The sequence below is a fragment of the Herpailurus yagouaroundi genome, unplaced genomic scaffold (genome assembly GCF_014898765.1).
Source record: "Herpailurus yagouaroundi ecotype Mexico unplaced genomic scaffold, PumYag 216, whole genome shotgun sequence".
In the NCBI taxonomy this organism is placed as follows: Eukaryota; Metazoa; Chordata; class Mammalia; order Carnivora; family Felidae; genus Herpailurus; species Herpailurus yagouaroundi.
The window spans coordinates 4569819-4586452 of NW_024412447.1; the positions used below are offsets into that span (position 1 = coordinate 4569819).

General features: G+C 52.5%; 1 protein-coding gene across 2 annotated transcripts; it reads right to left on the reverse strand.

Moving 5' to 3' along the window:
* Positions 1-1915: 1915 nt before the first annotated feature.
* Positions 1916-16628, reverse strand: INTS15 (integrator complex subunit 15). Of its 2 annotated transcripts, none has more exons than XM_040455825.1 (6): positions 16245-16628; positions 15475-15696; positions 13189-13354; positions 7533-8057; positions 6499-6538; positions 1916-2670 (listed from the first exon to the last, which is right to left on the reverse strand). In XM_040455825.1, exons 1-6 carry the CDS (start codon positions 16404-16406, stop codon positions 2469-2471), a joined length of 1317 nt encoding a protein of 438 aa, XP_040311759.1. In that variant the 5' UTR covers positions 16407-16628; the 3' UTR covers positions 1916-2468. The 2 variants fall into 2 exon arrangements, with proteins under 2 accessions (XP_040311759.1, XP_040311758.1); XM_040455824.1 differs by having other exon boundaries at positions 16215-16628.
* Between the last annotated feature and the right edge of the window lie 6 nt (positions 16629-16634).

The following is a 16634-nucleotide window of genomic DNA, read 5'->3' on the forward strand; positions in this document are numbered from 1 at the left end:
GAATTAATCACTAGCAGACCTGCTCTCAAAGAAATGCTAAAGGGAGGTGTTCAGGCAGAAGAGAAATGATACCAGAGGGAAGCTTAGACCTTAAGGAACGAAGAAAGAGCAACAAAATGATAAATATACAAATAAATGTAATAGATGAATTTTCTCCTCTTAAGTTCTTTAAAATACGTATAATGTTGCGGTAAAGTTGTAAGGTTTGTACACTTTGCTCTAAGTGTTAAAATACTAACTTAGTAGACCACAGTCTAGTTAGGCACCCGTAATTACAATCCCTAGAGAACCCCCCCAAAAAAACTAAACTAAAATCCTGAGATATAGCTAAAACATCAACATATAAATTCAAAATGGAATGCTAAGGAATTGAAGTCAATGAAAATCGTGGAGTAAGGGATTCCGAAAGCCAGCCCCTTCATAACAGCAATACAAAATCAACCTTTTTGGATCACCAGCAATGAGCTAAAAGCTTGCACCATCCCAAGAAGTACCTGTTTAAAAAAATGGCTGATCTTGGTAAGAGCAGTAAACTTTGTGACATCTGACCTTACTCTGCCCTGGGACTAGGCTCTGAAGTAGCCTTGAAAATGGCAGCTGAATTCCTGGGACCAGTGATGAAGTTTTTGGGTTGATGGCGGGGTGGTCCGGAGCCAATGGCCAAGAAAGAATTCTTGAAGACGTCTTTTGTACAAAAAGGTGATTTTATTAAAGCAAGGGGACAGGACTCGTGGGCAGGAAGAGCTGCACTGGGATTGTGACAGGTAACTCATTATATACCCTCAGGTTGGGAGGGGGTCAGGGATAGAGTAAGCCTCTAAGGAATTTTGGAAGTTCGAGCCCCGCGTCGGGCTCTGTGCTGACAGCTCGGAGCCCGGAGCCTGCTTCGGATTCTGTGTCTCCCTCTCTCTGCCCCTCTCTCGCTCATGCTCTGTCTCTCTCTGCCTCAAAAATAAAATAAAAACATTTTTTTTAATTATAAAAAAAAAAAACAAAAAAGCAAAAAACAAAGAAAGAAAAACAGATTCCCTGCAGAGGCTTCACTTGCAGGCCGATTCTTACCCACTGGCTGAACATGGCGGGGAACCCCCGAAAGCCACAGGCTCCTGTGGCTGAGAAAGCACTTGAGGTTGGGGTCCTTTCCAACCAAGGATGGCCCTTAACACGCAGCTGCCTTTGGCTCATTGCTCCTTATCTTGAGGGATGCCCCAAACTCCAGACTTGAAAAAACACACACAGGAACTTATTAGGCAATCTGGTATTGGTCTGCTCTCCTGTCATGGCCTCTGGCCAGGAACACAAGGGCAGACAAACCGCAGGGTTACATTTCATCCCACAGGCTAATCTCGGCCCTTTACTGCTCACTGTTCACTGTGACCCTCTGTCATTCCTCACTTTTAGCCCAGGGCAGTGCAACCTCATAGTTACCGGGACCTTTCCTTCCCAAAACTAGTAAATGAGAAATCAAAGCTGATACCTTCCATCGCATGCTAGGAAAAAACCAAGGGAAGCAGACAGCCCTGGGGCACCCCTGCACGGTGGAGGGGACACTATCTGCTGGGTTTCTGTCAAAAGAAGTGCCTAAAATTGTATCCCGTCTTCTCTTCCTGATGACTGCAGACAGGGCATTGCTGCCGCTCACGTTTACTGTTTGTTTTTTTTTTCTTTTTTTAATTTTTTTTATGTTTATTTACTTTAGAGAGACAGAGAGAGAGAGAGACAGAGTATAAGCAGGGGAGGTGCAGGGAGAGGGAGACACAGAATCTGAGGCAGGCTTCAGGCTCCAGGCTGTCAGCACAGAGCCCACGAACCCTGAGATCATGACCTGAGCTGAAGTCGGACGCTTGATCAACTGAGCCACCCAGGCGCCCCTCACGTTTACTAAGTTTTAAGAATACATTCCATAAACTCTATAAAACAGTTTAGAAAAAATTTATTTGAACATATGAAAGGAAAATTTAGACCCCAATAAAACAGAGAAGCTCCTCGGTGGTGAGGGCGGCCCTGGCCGGGTCCCCCACCCAGCGTCGAGCTCTCGGAGCTACTGGAGACCCTGGGGACAGGGACCCGCCACATTCACAAGCAGAGAAGCCAAACGGACCTGCAAAGGCTGCTCATGACACCCGTGCCCGGCCGCTCGGGCTGGGCTCCCGGCACATCTGAAACGCCACACAGGCCCTCGGGCTGGTGGAATCAGCACCGGGGACGCCCATCCCATTCGGCGCGCCTTCTTCCTTCCATCCATCCGGTCTGGACTCCTGTGACAGTCACCCGGGCGGGAGGCACCCGGACTTCCCCACGCTGCGCAGCTTCCGCGCCAAGACAGTCCGGCCGCTGAGGGGCGGGGAGGGGGGCCGCCGGCTGCCCCCCAAAGGTCCTCTTCTATGGGGTGGCTCCCCCTTTCTCTGGAAGGCTTCCTCCGGCCCCGGCGGAAGGCACACTGCCACTCGGCGGCACGCGGGGCCGGACTAGCGGATGGGCCTGAACGGGAACGTCATGCCCGAGATGAAGGTGTGGCCCGGGTGCGTGGGCAGCGCGGGGTGGGCGGCGGGGTGGGCCGGCACCGCCCCGTAGCCCAGCGGGGGCGTGTGGATGTGAGGGTAGAAGCCTGGGGGGAGCGCCGCGTGGGGCGCCTGCTGCACCGGGCCCGAGATCACCAGCTGGAGCAGGCTGCAAATACAAGGACAAGGATTAGGTGTGCAGCGGCTGGGCGGGCCTGTCCACTCGTGGATGTGCTGCGGCCGGGAAGGACAGAAGGCCTGGATCGGCGGTGGCCTCGCGCGAGCGCCAGGAGGGGCACCAGCTGCAGGTCCAGAGCCTGCACGTTTCCAGGCATGGAGATCTGTGAACACGCGTTGCATGGGGGCGGCTTGTGGCTGGGGAACAGCGGCAGGAGAAGTGACCTGGAGGTGGCAGGATTGAGACGGAGACCCCCCCCCCCCCCCCCCCGCCCCCAGCAGAGAGGATCCTGCGGCATCGCATCGGAGAAACCACAAGGCGGCGCTGGAGGCAGGGCGGCGAGAAGGCTGCGGAGGAAGGGTCTGCACGAGGCTTACAGTACACAGGAGCTCTGGGCACAGCCTCAGTGTCTGTGGCCTGGGGACTCCCACATCCGGCTCAGCCCCAAGTGTACACTTAGGAGGATCGTGACCAAGGCCCGATGGCACGAAGGACAGCGGGCCACAGAGTCATGCGTAGTGACTGAGTCTCAGCTGAATTCCAAGCACAGCCACTAGAAAGCAGGTCTTTCTTTCATAGACTCCGCCCTAAATAGGGTAGGCCCCGCCCCCACGATGGCCCCGCCCCTGGGATGGCCCAGGCCGGGACCCAGCCCTTTCCCACCTTCAGGGGCCACCTCCCCCACCCCCACCAGGAGGCTCCAACCCTCCTGCTCATTTGCTCCTTCACTCCAGGGTGACAGCCACACTCCAGCCCTACTCTTCATACCCCATCACTCCTTCCCCAACACCCTCCCGCCCACCACCGCCCCAAGTCCCAGGTGCCCCGCACCTTCTCTGCCCTGTGCTCTCCTCTCTGTGGTTCGGGACATCCATGGCCTGGGTCTCCCTCCTGGAATCCCCTTCAGTTTCCAGTGTTGGTCCCTTCTGGATCTCCCTGAAGAGTTCCCTCTGATCAGTCCTATCTTCGCCAGCCCCACATTCCCTCCCAGAGAGACCAGCAAAGATTGCTAACTTTCCCACATCAGGAGCTTCCAGGCCTTAGCCCGCCCACCCCCTGCAGTTAGCACCAAATACCCAATCACCCACCCAGTTAACGCCGGAATCAGAGAAGCTTCTCTGGCCCTCTCCTCTTCAGGACGGAGGCCTCCTTCCCCAGCCTGGCCTCTCCCCTCTCTCCCCTGGCCTCTGCGTGGGACAGACTGGCCCTGCTCTCGCTTTCCTAGCTACACCCCAAGGCCACGCCTCAACTGGGTTCTGTGTCTGCAGTGTCTACACCGGCCTCTCCACATCATCAACCATTCGCACTCAGGACTTCCTTGTCTCTCCCTCACACTGCCCTGCTGGGTCCAGGAGCAATCCCAGGCCACCCTGCCCTGGCTACTGTCAGCCAGCTACCTGGAGCTCTGACAGGTGGGGGCTAAGTTGTCTGCAGACTGACTGTCACTGCCGCTCCCCCTGTCCACCCCCCACCCCCCGGTATAAAGTCTGGTGCCCAGAGCCCACGGGAGGAGCTCAGAAAGTAAGCCGAAGTCAGGAAAAAAGCTGGTGCCTGGCCTGAAGCTCTTCTGAGCCCCTTTTCATTTATGTTACTATTTTTTTTATAACTCGGGGTGAGGAATTCAATCAAAATAAGCAAACAAATAAATCTAAGGAGGGTGTTACAGAGGCAAAATTTAGGTCATACATTCGTTTGAACCTGCATACTGTGCCAGAGATAAAATGGGTTTCAAGAAGTTTCCAGTCTATTCAGAAAGACAACAGAAAAAAGACTATCACAAGTCAAAGAAAGTTTCCAAGTGACTACAAGTCCTCTGCGTGCATCGGTGCCAGGCTGCCCGTCCGGTATGTGCCAGGAGGGCAGGGCCTAGCGCCGGCTGTTAAGTCCCACCGGGGTTCCAATGGGGACCTCTAGCGATAACGCTGAGGTGACAAAGGATTTAAACCCTGTCATCATTTTAATGCCCTAAAAACATTAGATATGAAATAAGAGCTGTGCACAAAGAAGAGAAATACTACAACGGGATTATTGGAAGAGGGGCAGAAAGATACCTATTTATACAAACAACGTCTTCAGATGCCAGGGAATTTTCCTACACCCAGGGGTGGGGGTGGGGGCGGGGGCAAGAAAGGAACAGTATGGGCTCTTGAGGGAAAGGTGGCCCTCTGGACAGCTGTCTATGCTGTTGACAGAGTATCTCAAGCAGGACCGTTCTACTTCACCAGGAGCCATCGCACTCCACCAATACGATACTCAGTTATACTCGGTTTTCGGATCTACCCAGACACCTGACGGAAGCCGCCCCTCGCTGCAGGGTCTGACACGGAGTCCCCAACCACACACGGGGACGCAGACCTCAGGCTGCAACCACTCTCGCCATCAGCCCACGAGCTGGCCTTTGGCCGATCCCGGTTACTGGTCTGCCACATGTGCCCAGGCGCACCGGCCCTGGCGGCGATGGCGGGCCAGGCCCTGGGCAGCCGTGAGCACACGCGGCGGGCTCACGCACCCTCCATCCACACTGCCTGCCAACGCCAGCCCTGGAGCCCCGGCCCCTGACGGTCTAAAGAAAGAAGAGTGTTAGTCATCCTACCGGCTTCACTGACTGTTTTCTGTCCCTGTGCACACTACCCTGGTGGCCGGAGTTCTGCCTTCAACTGTAACATTTCCTCATCAGGACGCCACAATTACTCTTTTCAGTGGATACATAATTTCTGCCCTTCTGATGTATCACTACTGATTTACTAGGGATTCCCATGCTTTGGGACTGTTAGGTTGCTTCCAACTTTTTGCTACTAGTGATGCTGTATTTGCATGAGACATTTTTGCACCCTTGGCTTCTGCTTCTTAGAGTCAATGAAACTAATCACATCAAGCGACATGCCTAAGTTTTGAGTATAACAGTAAGAGCAACAGCAGCTAATACTTCTTAGATACTTGGTACACACCAAGGCCTGGTCCAAGCACTGAGTTTTTACTCTAATCTTCGCAAAAATCCTACCTCAGGGGCGGGGCAGGAGAGGTGAGGGGAGCAGACAAGAGGCAGGTACTGTTATTTTTTTTTTTATTTTACATCAAAACAAGGCAGTGGGAGATAAGGAACTTGCCGAAGGTCATTCAGACGGCAAGCAGCGGCCTGGACTCTCCCCCAGAAGCTGTGACCACACAGCTCCCGCTCCTCACCTCTGTCATCACCACTACCCCCAAATCGTGACAATAGCCACCATTTACGGGCAGATTCCCACGAGCCAGGGACTCGGCCTGGAAGTTTACAAGCACCAACACATTTGATCCTTCCTCCAACCCAGGGCACAGGCGAATTACCCGCCCCCTCCCCCGGCCAACTTTACAGAGGAGGAAACGGAGGCTCAGAAACAGGTGAAGGGATTGCCCGAGCAGCACAGAAAACCAGTTAGACCCATGCTCAGAACCCAGTCAGTGCCATCCATCGACAAGGCCTAACTGCCACGCTGTGCCCTAGGCCAGGGCTCTGAAGTGTTTCCCAGAGGGCTGCGCAACCCACAATACCACCAACAACACGCGCATGGACGCCGGGAGTCACCACAAAACACGTGCGCTAATTTAAGCAAGCGGTAAATGGCTCCGAACTGGCTCAGGTTTCTTTCCTGGACTCCCAGGCAAGGTGACCGCATCTCCTCGAGTTGCTCTCTCACGTGGGTCATGCTATCTCACCCCCCACTTATCATCGGGTCCTTTGGCAGCTCCCTACACACGGAAGCCAGGAAGCTGGCTGTCCTGTCCAGGACAAGATGTCCAGCCCACCCCCGCCCAGCTAGAATTATTCGAGAGGGCACTTACTTATTATGGGGCAGCCTGGAGCACAGGGTTCTCAGGTCATCTGAAATCAAGGAGAGGCATGATCAAGAACAGACTGGAGACAACAAGGTGAAATGTTCACTGAGTTCTTTTCAAGGACACTGGTAAGATAGCAATAGTGCCTGTACTGCCTTGTCCCATCACCACTCAGAAACTGCAGTCTCTCGGGGCGCCTGAGCGGCTCAGTTGATTAAGTGGCCAACTCATGGTTTCAGCTCAGGTCAATCTCCCAGCCTCGTGGGCTTGAGCCCTGCATCAGGCTCTGCGCTGGCAGCACAGAACCTACTTGGGATTCTCTCTCTCTCCACTCTCTCTGCCCCTCCCCAACTCATGTGGTCTCTCTCTCTCTCAAAACAAACTTAAAAAAGCAAAACAAAACAAAAAAACCCTGCGTTCTCTCTTCCTTCAATTCTTGCTTTAACAATGAGGCCCCCAAAAGAGTACATGCCTCAGGAGAAGGGGCAGGTCTACTGGCCATCCAGCAGGTGGCTAGGAAAGGCTCCAGTGGCAAGGCTCTCACCGAGCAGAGCAGATGGCCCAGGTGTCCCAAGAGTGCCGAGTGGGAAACGTATCACGTGAGCGCCAGCTGGGGCCACAGGCCACTTCTGTAAGCCCACAGTCACTAAGCAAGCACAAGTTCTACGAGCCACTGGGAGAGGCCAGCACCGCAGTGGAGAATCAGGGACCTGGATGCAGGTGAGGGGAATGTTTTGCGCACTTGAACCTGTGCACCGTGGTAGGTAACGTGTGCCTCAATAAAAAAAGGACGCAGGAAAAGAAAGGGTTCTCTGTGAGGAGAGACAGTGAGGGATCCTCCTCACTCCCAAAGGGTCCCTGCTCCTGGGCAAAGCGGCCAGGAGACACTCAGACATCACAGTCAGTGTTCTACCTGGGGAAGCTGTGCAACTAACTTTGCCCTCGTCCCTCACGCTACGAGGAGAGAAGCTGTGAAGGGCAGCACTGGTCCAGGAGTCCCTATTTTCCTTCCAGGAGGGCCCGGGCGAGGGAGTCCTCACCTCTCGTGCACAGCAGGGCTCCAGAGGCCATGGCCACCTGCAGGGCCTGCGCCAGCCGGTCCAGAGAAAGCTCGATCTCCTGGGAGGCGTTTAGGGGGTTCAGTTCATCCGCCAACCTGTTGATCTCCTCCACCAGTGGGACCATGTGGTCAAACAGGACGAGCCCCAGGCGCCCATAAAGATTCTTCTCGGTTAAGTGCACCTGCAGCATCATGAGGACCTGGAGGACGTTGAGGTGGAGTTTCGAGTACAGGAGGTGGGGGTCTCTGTCCATCCCTCCCGAGTCCTTTGTAACTTTGGTGGCGACGTGCCCGTTGGACAAGCAGGGCTTCTTCTTCCGTTTATAAGCCAGAGGGGCCTTCACACACCAGCGGATCAATCCAGTGAGCGGCGTGAGCTCTAAAAATCCTATTGGGAGATTGGCGGCAATCGGGGTATTTAAAAAAGTGATGAGAATCAACCTCGGGTCCTCAAAAATCCAGCTGACAATCATCTCGAGCAAGTCCAACGGTGGGATGAGGTCATCTGCCAACAAAGATGCCGTAAGTCAGGTGGGTGTGCGGCCCCAGTGACGTAAGTGGATGGCGGGAGACGGACCCCGAAGTGCACACAGCTCAGCAGCACCTGACGTTCACACTACGTGCTCCGCCTACCTATTTTCTGTCCCCTTTCCTAGAATGTCCCCTGCGTGAGGGCTGAGACCCTTGTCCTGGCCAATGTTTAGCCCCGGAGCCAGGACTGTCTGGCCACAGTGGGGTTCAAAAAAATATGTTAAATCGACACTTCCCTAGAACTCCTCCAATGCCCTGAAGTTCATCCCATGGGTCAATGTAAATACATCTGCACACTCTTTATGTTCCAAACTACCGCCAACCCCCCATCCCTTCCCGGAGAGTAGCTTTTGTCTCCTGTGACGGCTACAGTGGCCTTCACAGAGCAGTTCAGAGTGCGGTCTGTGGTCAGTCAGCTACCAAGAGCCATCCCAGCCCCAAATCTGGAATCTGTCTACGCAAAGCCTGACCTGCCATGACCCTGGAGACCCTGCACGTTCCATAGCCTAGACAGAGAAGAGCAATAAAAATAAATGTTGACATTCCTTCTGGTTTTGCGATGGGCCAGGCACTGTTCTAAATCCTTTACACAGATCAACTCACTCCTCAAACAAGCCACCTATTATAGAACGGATGACGAAATTGAGGCACGACGATGTTAAGTTACTTCCCCAGGACTCACTAAAAGTATGAGGTCAGGGGCGCCTGGGTGGCTCAGTTGGTTTAAGTGTCCCGACTCTGGCTCAGGACATGATCTTGTAGTTCATGAGTTGGAGCACCATGTCAGGCTCTGCGCTGACAGCTCGAAGCCTAGACCCTGCTTCAGATTCTGTGTCTCCCTTTCTCTCTGCCCATCTCACACACTGTCTCTTTCTCTCAAAAATAAATAAACCTTAAAAAGTTAAAAAAAAAAAAATGAGTATGGGGTGGTTCAGTCGGTTGAGCATCCGACTTTGGTTCAGGTCATGCTCTCACGGTTCGTGAGTTCGAGCCCCATGTCGGGCTCTGTGCTGACAGCTCAGAGCCTGGAGCCTACTTCGGATTCCGTGTCTCCCTCTCTCTCTGCCCCTAACCCACTTGCATTCTGTCTCTGTCTCTCCCAAAAATAAATAAACATTAAAAAAAAGTTAAGTATCACAGACCAAGGATGATGAATAATCAAATTCTGTGTACCTGAGGTCCATTAAAAAAAAAAAAAAAAAAAAAAGATTTGGAGAGCCTGGGTGGCTCAGTCAGTCAAGCGTCTGACTTCAGCTCAGGTCATGATCTCAGTTTGTGAGTTCGAGCCCCGCATCAGGCTCTGCGCTGACAGCTCAGAGCCTGGAGTCTGCTTCAGATTCTGTGTCTCCCTGTCTCTCTGTCCCTCCCCCACTCGTACACTCTTTCTCTCTCTCTCAAAAATAAATAAATATTTTTTAAAAAGTTTTTAAGTATGAGGCCAGCCCAGATCTGGCTTCAGGTGGCCTGGCTCTTAACCAGCTGGCCACACTGCCATCCTGGGGCTGGTGCACAAAGCCCTTGGGTCGTCTGCGAGCACGGGAGCGGGTGTCCGGCCTCCTGTCTCTGGAGCTGTCGAGCCCTCAGCTGGAGGAGCGCTAAAGATGACAGAAGCCCGTCCAGGACGCTGAGGCCGGAGCCAAGCATGAGACAGGAGAGCATGGGGCGAGCGAGACACGTGTGCACGGAGGCTCCAGCTGCTCTTTCTCAAGGGACCGGGGCCTTCTTCCCTGAGATCATGCCTTCTGCTCTGCAGTTAAACTGTGCCCTGCCCTTCCGTCATGAAATGTCGTCTGCAGCCTTTACTTGGCAAAATGTGTGTGTGGTGGGGGGGGACCCTGTGTGTGGCCCCTTTATCACCCGAGAGGGAACGCCAATTTCCCAATTTCACACCTTCTTGTCGGGCACGCCACCTCTCCTTCCCGACACACATACACACACACACACACACACACACACACACACACACCTGCTGAGGCACCTCCGAGAGCCTGAGGGAGGTGTGTGTGCCCAGCGTGTGCAGTGTGTGTGTGGACTCGAGCGAACCATCCTACTCAGAGACCCAGCTTGTCTGCACCATCCGGGCAAGACAAGGTTCTGTCTCCTTAGGGGAGTTTCTTCCATCCTGTGGTCTGGAAGGCACAGACTCCCCAGGAAGGCTCCCAAGAGCAACAGCGGTCACCATTCTGACCGTGGACTCCAGGTCCATCCGCCACGGCCACCGCACCACTGCTGTGTGCCTGGCGACCTCCCTATCTCCAGACTCACCAGGCTGTATACATTAGAAATGTACAGCTTTTTGTATGTCAATCATACCTCAATAAGGCAGTTGTAAAAAAAACAAAAATCACTGACATATCAGACTGGCAAACTGGCTTAAGAGAAAAACACCATGTCTCACATCCATGCTAGAACACTGGTGGTATTCTCTGAACATTGCCTCCTTTTCCACGCTAATCTGTTCCCAGTGTTTTTTTTTTTTTTTTTCTTTATTTTTTTATTTTTTTTAATTTATTTTTGGGACAGAGAGAGACAGAGCATGAATGGGGGAGGGGCAGAGAGAGAGGGAGACACAGAATCGGAAACAGGCTCCAGGCTCTGAGCCATCCGCCCAGAGCCTGACGCGGGGCTCGAACTCACGGACCGCGAGATCGTGACCTGGCTGAAGTCGGACGCTTAACCGACTGCGCCACCCAGGCGCCCCTGTTCCCAGTGTTAAGGTCAATGTCCGTCCTTGATGGCGTGGAATCACTGATCAACCGGGAAGCTACACAAAGGGTTGAATTAAATCTTTCCTATGGGAAAACTAAGGGCCCGACTACTGTTCCCAGCTATCCAACGCTCTGAGGAAGCCTCTGCAGGAGAGCGCCAGGGAGAATCCCACTCCAGCCGCAGGGCACCGCTCACAAGACCTGCCCTAGTCCCAGGGGCACGCTGCCGTGACAGAAAAGGCAGAAAGCGCATGTGACCATGATACGCATGTCAACGTCCACACTGCGTCCACGTGAGCTTTCTCAAGAGAACGGAAAAGCTGAACAGCAAGGGAGGCGGAAATAAAGGTCCAAGTATATACTCAGGGTGCTGCTGGGCTGTACAGAAGCAGAAATGTCGTTGGAGGCTCTCCAGCTGCTGGTTTAGGCTTCAGACCAGAATAGGAGACTGTTGGTCGGCCCTCTGAGCAGCAAGAGCGGAGGGCAAAGGAGGAGGAACCTGAAGCAGAAAAGCAGGCTTTTCTGCAGAAAAACTGCTCACCAGGACGAGGTCCAAAACTTTCCCATGTGGAAACCCAGGGCCGCAGCCTGTCCAGGGGCTCACATGAGCCATGGGGGTCACGCAAGGACAGAGCCCTGTTTGCTCCACAAAGCCCTGTTTGTCAACCCGTGTTCCCCAGAAGTCATCCCTGGGGAGGAAAGAAGGCAGCAGAGCCCAGTAAGTGTGGGTCTGAGACTCCCACTCCAGCTCAACCGGAGAGGTTGATACTGGTTTTCTCGATTTGGAGTCTGCAGAAAATGATTGGACCAGAGGGCCCCTGACGCTGGGCGGGGACGGGGTACACAGGCTCCTCCCAGTTGAAGTCAAATGCCATCTACTGGCTGCCCGGAGAACTTCACCCGGCATCTCCCTGAGGAAGCCTCAGAAACCTCACAACAGAAGCCGCACGCGAGCCTCCTCATGCAACAGGCTGAAAACACGTCACCACCTCGGTGTGACTGTTGCCAAAAATGTTGAACTCGAATCTTGCACAAGGAAACGACCAGATAAATCTAAATTGAGGGACATTCTGCAGAACAACAGGTCTGAGCTCTTCCAAAACACCAGTGTCGGGGGGCACCTGGGTGGCTCGGTTGGTTAAGCGTCCGACTTTGGCTCAGGTCATGATCTCGCGGTTTGTGAGTTTGAGCCCCACGTCGGGCTGCGTGCTGACAGCTCAGAGCCTGGAGCCTGCTTCGGATTCTGTGCCTCCCTCTCTCTCTGCCCCTCCCCTGCTTGTACTCTGTCTCTCAAAAATGAATAAATGTTAAAAAAAAAAAAAAAGTCAACGTCAAAGAGACTTTTTAAAATGCTTCATCTGGGGGCGCCTGGGTGGCGCAGTCGGTTAAGCATCCGACTTCAGCCAGGTCACGATCTCGCGGTCTGGGAGTTCGAGCCCCGCGTCGGGCTCTGGGCTGATGGCTCAGAGCCTGGAGCCTGTTTCCGATTCTGTGTCTCCCTCTCTCTCTGCCCCTCCCCCGTTCATGCTCTGTCTCTCTCTGTCCCAAAAATAAATAAACATTGAAAAAAAAAATTAAAAAAAAAATAAATAAAATGCTTCATCTGTTCAAGATTTGAAAGGGCCAAAATGACGTAACAGCCATGTATAATGTACGATCCCTGATGGAATCCTGAATTCTCTGGACCTCTGGGGGGGACAGGGGAGAGGTTATTATTGAGATAATCAGGGAAATCTGAATATAGGCTATATAAGAGAAAATACTGTTCCCTCAATATTTAGTTTCTCAGGCGTGATAACAGTATCTTGGTTAAGTAAGGGGACGTTCTTGTTCCTGGGAGAAAGATACACATTTAAGGACTTAGTACAAGACGTTAGTAACAAACCCTCAAAAGTTCAGGAAAAACCAGTACTTGTGAGTGAGTATGAGAGAGGGGCAGAGAAAGAGAGGAAGAAAGGAGAGAAACATGGCAAATGTTAACAGGTGGTGAACCCAGGCGGGAGTCTTGCAACTTACAATAATCTTGTAACTTTCCTGAAATTTTGTTACGTTTCAAAATAACAGTGAGGGATAACGAAGCAAATCCTGCCTGGGGAGAAAGCCATGTCTTCCCCAGATATCTGACCCTAGCGTGTTTTAGGCCGTCTGCCCCTCGGACCACTCCGAACCAGGCAAGAGAGAATGACTAAGGAAAGCTCCCTGCTAGCAAGTTCCAGAAGTCAGGGTGGCCCACTTCCTTCACTTTCAGCCAAAAATAAAACACACATTTCAGAAGAAAACAAACAAACAGACAAAAACGCCAAAGCATTCACTAGACATTTTACTTGGGCGTTTGAGGGGACACGAAAGTGGCCAAGAACTGAACTTGTTGAGAGCAACAAGCTGTTTAAGGCTTACCTGACGACAGGTCATAGAGCGCAGTGACGGACGTGATGAACTGGCAGCAGAAGCGAGGGCTGGCACTGAAAATCTGCTTCAGCGTCTGCACGGATCCGGGCACCAGACAGCAGTAGTCGTCCACCAGGGCCCTGGCTAACCTCACGCAGTAGACCACCGGCGTCCGCTGGAAAGAAGCCACAGTCCACGTGACTACAGGTGTCGTGAGCTGGGAGGCTACAACCACCTACACACGGGGAAGACCCCCCCCAGAACGGGCACATCCACTTCCCAGAGGAGATAAAGATGTTCACAGCTAACTCCGAAGCAGGACTTGGCAAGCAAAAGCCCACGGACCAAATCCATCCCGGTTTTTGTAAGTCAGAGACATGTATCTGCTCATCTGCTTGCCTGTTGTGTAAGGCAGCTCCTATGCTACCAGGACAGAGTTGAGTGGTTGCGAAACACTCTGCATGATCCGCAGAGCCTCAACTATTTCCTGTCTTGCCCTTTACACAAAAGGCCTGCTGACCCCTGCTTTGAAGTGCAGTTAGTAAAGATCACCTCGGACTTCAGAGGAGGAAATGACAACTTTTGGGAGCTGACAGGTAAGACTCCAAAGGCAGAAGTGAACGGTGGCTACCACTTTGAAGAGCTTGAGGAGAGTTTGTGAGCTATCATGCGATTTAGAGCAGTGCTTTCTCACTTTCTCTTACAATCCTATCCTTATGGGTTCCCGTGATTCTTTCAAATCCTGTATCACCAGCCTCTCCTGCCTTTTTCCTTCCCACTCAGAGGCCAATGCGTAGCTAGGGCCACATTCAACAGCTGCTCAGGATGTTCTAGTTCCAAGGGCCAACCGTGGCCTACAGGGGAAACTGCAAGGAGAGAGTGTGCCAGATTGTTCCCTCAGGCTGAAATTTGCCCCCACAACCTCAAACCAGCCAACCCTACCTTCCCTAGCAGGGAGTGGTAGCCACTCACCCCTCGGGGTGGAGGGTTGGTGGCGGTGACAATCCCTGACTCAAGCCACCAAGACCTTGCCATTGACATCTGCTTTTATTTTGCCAAAAAGCCAGCACAATAGCATCAGGAGAGATAAATGGGAAATTATGCAATGAATTACAGGGGGCTAAGCCTGGCTTCACTAAGTTACCAAGGGATAGAGGTAATTGTGAGATTAAATACAGCACACACCATCAGTTCAGATTCCCCAGAAGTCAGACTGGTGAGAATGAACGTATAGATTCCACTGAAGCTTACCTGTGTGCTACAGAGACCAATATATACGTTTCTAACCAAATTCTGAGGATAAACAGATTTCAAGCAAAACAGCTACATAAACTGGGGAGGGGGAAACAACCCCAAATGATTTCAAATACTTGAGAATTAAGCAGGTCTGTGAAACTGAACGTGGTAAATTCTGTTAGCTTAATGGCGAATCATGTTAAGCAAAGTTCTGATTAACAATTACTCTAGGGGCACCTGGGTGGCTTAGTCAGTTAAGTGTCCAGCTTTGGCTCAGGTCATGATCTCACGGTTCATGGGTTCAAGCCCCACATCAGGCTCTGTGCTGACAGCTCAGAGCCTTGGAGCCAGGTTTGGATTCTGTGTCTCCCTCTCTCCCCGCCCCTGCCCAGCTTGTGCTCTGTCTCTGCCTCTCAGAAACAAATAAATGTTAAAAGTTTTTTTAGATAATTACTCTAAGTAGATTACCAGTTTCTGAAAGACTCTTGAGTAACAAAAGGCAAAACAAAATGAATCTTTCAAAGTACCAGCTAACACAAAATCTATTGTAAATATACATCTTTTCCTTTGATATTTAAAAACGGCTCTTCTGTCCATATCCATTGGGAGAGCCATCATGTTTGCAATGTCACCCTGGAACAATGCAAAACAAGTTACGTGCTTACTGACCCAACTGTATAATTTAACTTCTAATGATCTTTAAACAAACAAACAAACAAACAAACAAACAAACAAACAAAAAATCCTATCTTGGAGGCTACATGTGTAGCTGTTTTCAGAATATTAACTTACCATATTCAACTAAGGAAAATGATTTTTCACTTGTTCTGAAGATGGAACTTTTTTTCTTCTCAAATCCATTTACCACTCCAAACTATTATTTTCTCAAGAAGGGATACTACCTGTCTATAAACATAGGAGGAGGCTATCAGCGTGCAGGGTAGCAACACAGAGGAGATAACATATAGAAAAGGCCTCTCCTGAAATCCAAACAAGGGAAAATTCCTGACACTAAACTCCTCTTCAGAGGCTCTCCGAAGGCTCTTTCTAGAGAAGTACCTGGAGCCAGGAGGCTGCACACTCCAACACTGGGATCCGACAAACAGCCACCGCCATGGACACCAGTTTTCCCAACAAGCTCATCCGGCTGTCATCAGCCTTGTTCCCTTGGGGGCTGAAAAGGGATGAGAAAATAATCTGCCGGACAGAGTCCTTGGTTTGCTCCTGGAAATAATTGCACATGATTTCAAGAAGTTGGAGCTCCTGAAGTGAATTCAACCTCTGTAAAACAAATCCAAGAAAAACGATAAAAAATTTAGCTTCAACAGATGCGTTAATTCGTAGAATAAGAAAACAGGAAAAATACTATTCCCCACCCCACCCCCCACCCCACCCCCGCCCAGGGAACTGTTCACCCCTCTAAAGGCCGGGTCCCAGGGGGCAGAACTCTGTTAATCTCGGGAAACGTCACTATACAGAATCGTACATCATCCTGGGTGGACTCAGGATGACCTACAGCGGTTTAAGACTCTCGGTTACGGGCCTTTAACGTCTCTTCCTGTAGCACTACTGACACCCGGCTGTCGCACGCCCCGCAAAACAGGCACACGGCTGAGCAATGCTCAGGACGCCACAGAAGGTGGATCTGGGCTGCTGTGAAGGAGCACGGCCAAGGGCGAGAACGGAGCCTGAGATAGCAAGCGGGTCTGTGGTTTGGCAAATGCTTGCCACCTCGAGAGGCGGAAAAGGAGCGGGAGTTTCCTTGTCGCGGACGCGGGCATCCCGGCCGCCCGCCGCACCTTGGGCTGCGCGCCGCGCTCCTTGGGCACCTGGAACACGAACTCCTCGAGCAGCTCCACGGGGCCCTTGTCCACGATGGGCAGCGGCGCGCTCTGCAGCTGGCTGCTGAAGTAGATGTCCAGGTGGTACAGCACCTCCTTGGCGGCGCTCAGCGCGTCGCGGCGCAGCAGCGAGTGGCGGATGTCGCTCATGGTGCGGCCGCTGCGGCCCGGGGCGTCCAGAGCGCGTCCGCACTTCCGCCCCGGGCCCCGCGGGCGCGCCCGCCGCCGCCGAGACAAAGAGGCCGCGACACGACCTCTGCCCGCCGACCCCGGCGCCCGCCCGTCCGCCGCTCCCGCTCCGTCCTGCTCAGGGGGCCATCGCCGCCGCCGGCCAGCGGGCGCCCGGCTGTGCGACTGCGGCGCCACCGAAGGCAGCGG

Excerpts from the sequence above, each read along its gene's own strand:
- INTS15 (XM_040455824.1), bottom strand. The coding sequence starts at position 16,406 with ATGAGCGACATCCGCCACTCGCTGCTGCGCCGCGACGCGCTGAGCGCC. Across the intron at positions 15,697-16,214 it reads AGCGCGGCGCGCAGCCCAAG|AGGTTGAATTCACTTCAGGA; the intron begins GTGCGGCGGGCG and ends TTTGTTTTACAG. Across the intron at positions 13,355-15,474 it reads GTGCAGCCTCCTGGCTCCAG|CGGACGCCGGTGGTCTACTG; the intron begins GTACTTCTCTAG and ends GCTTCTTTCCAG.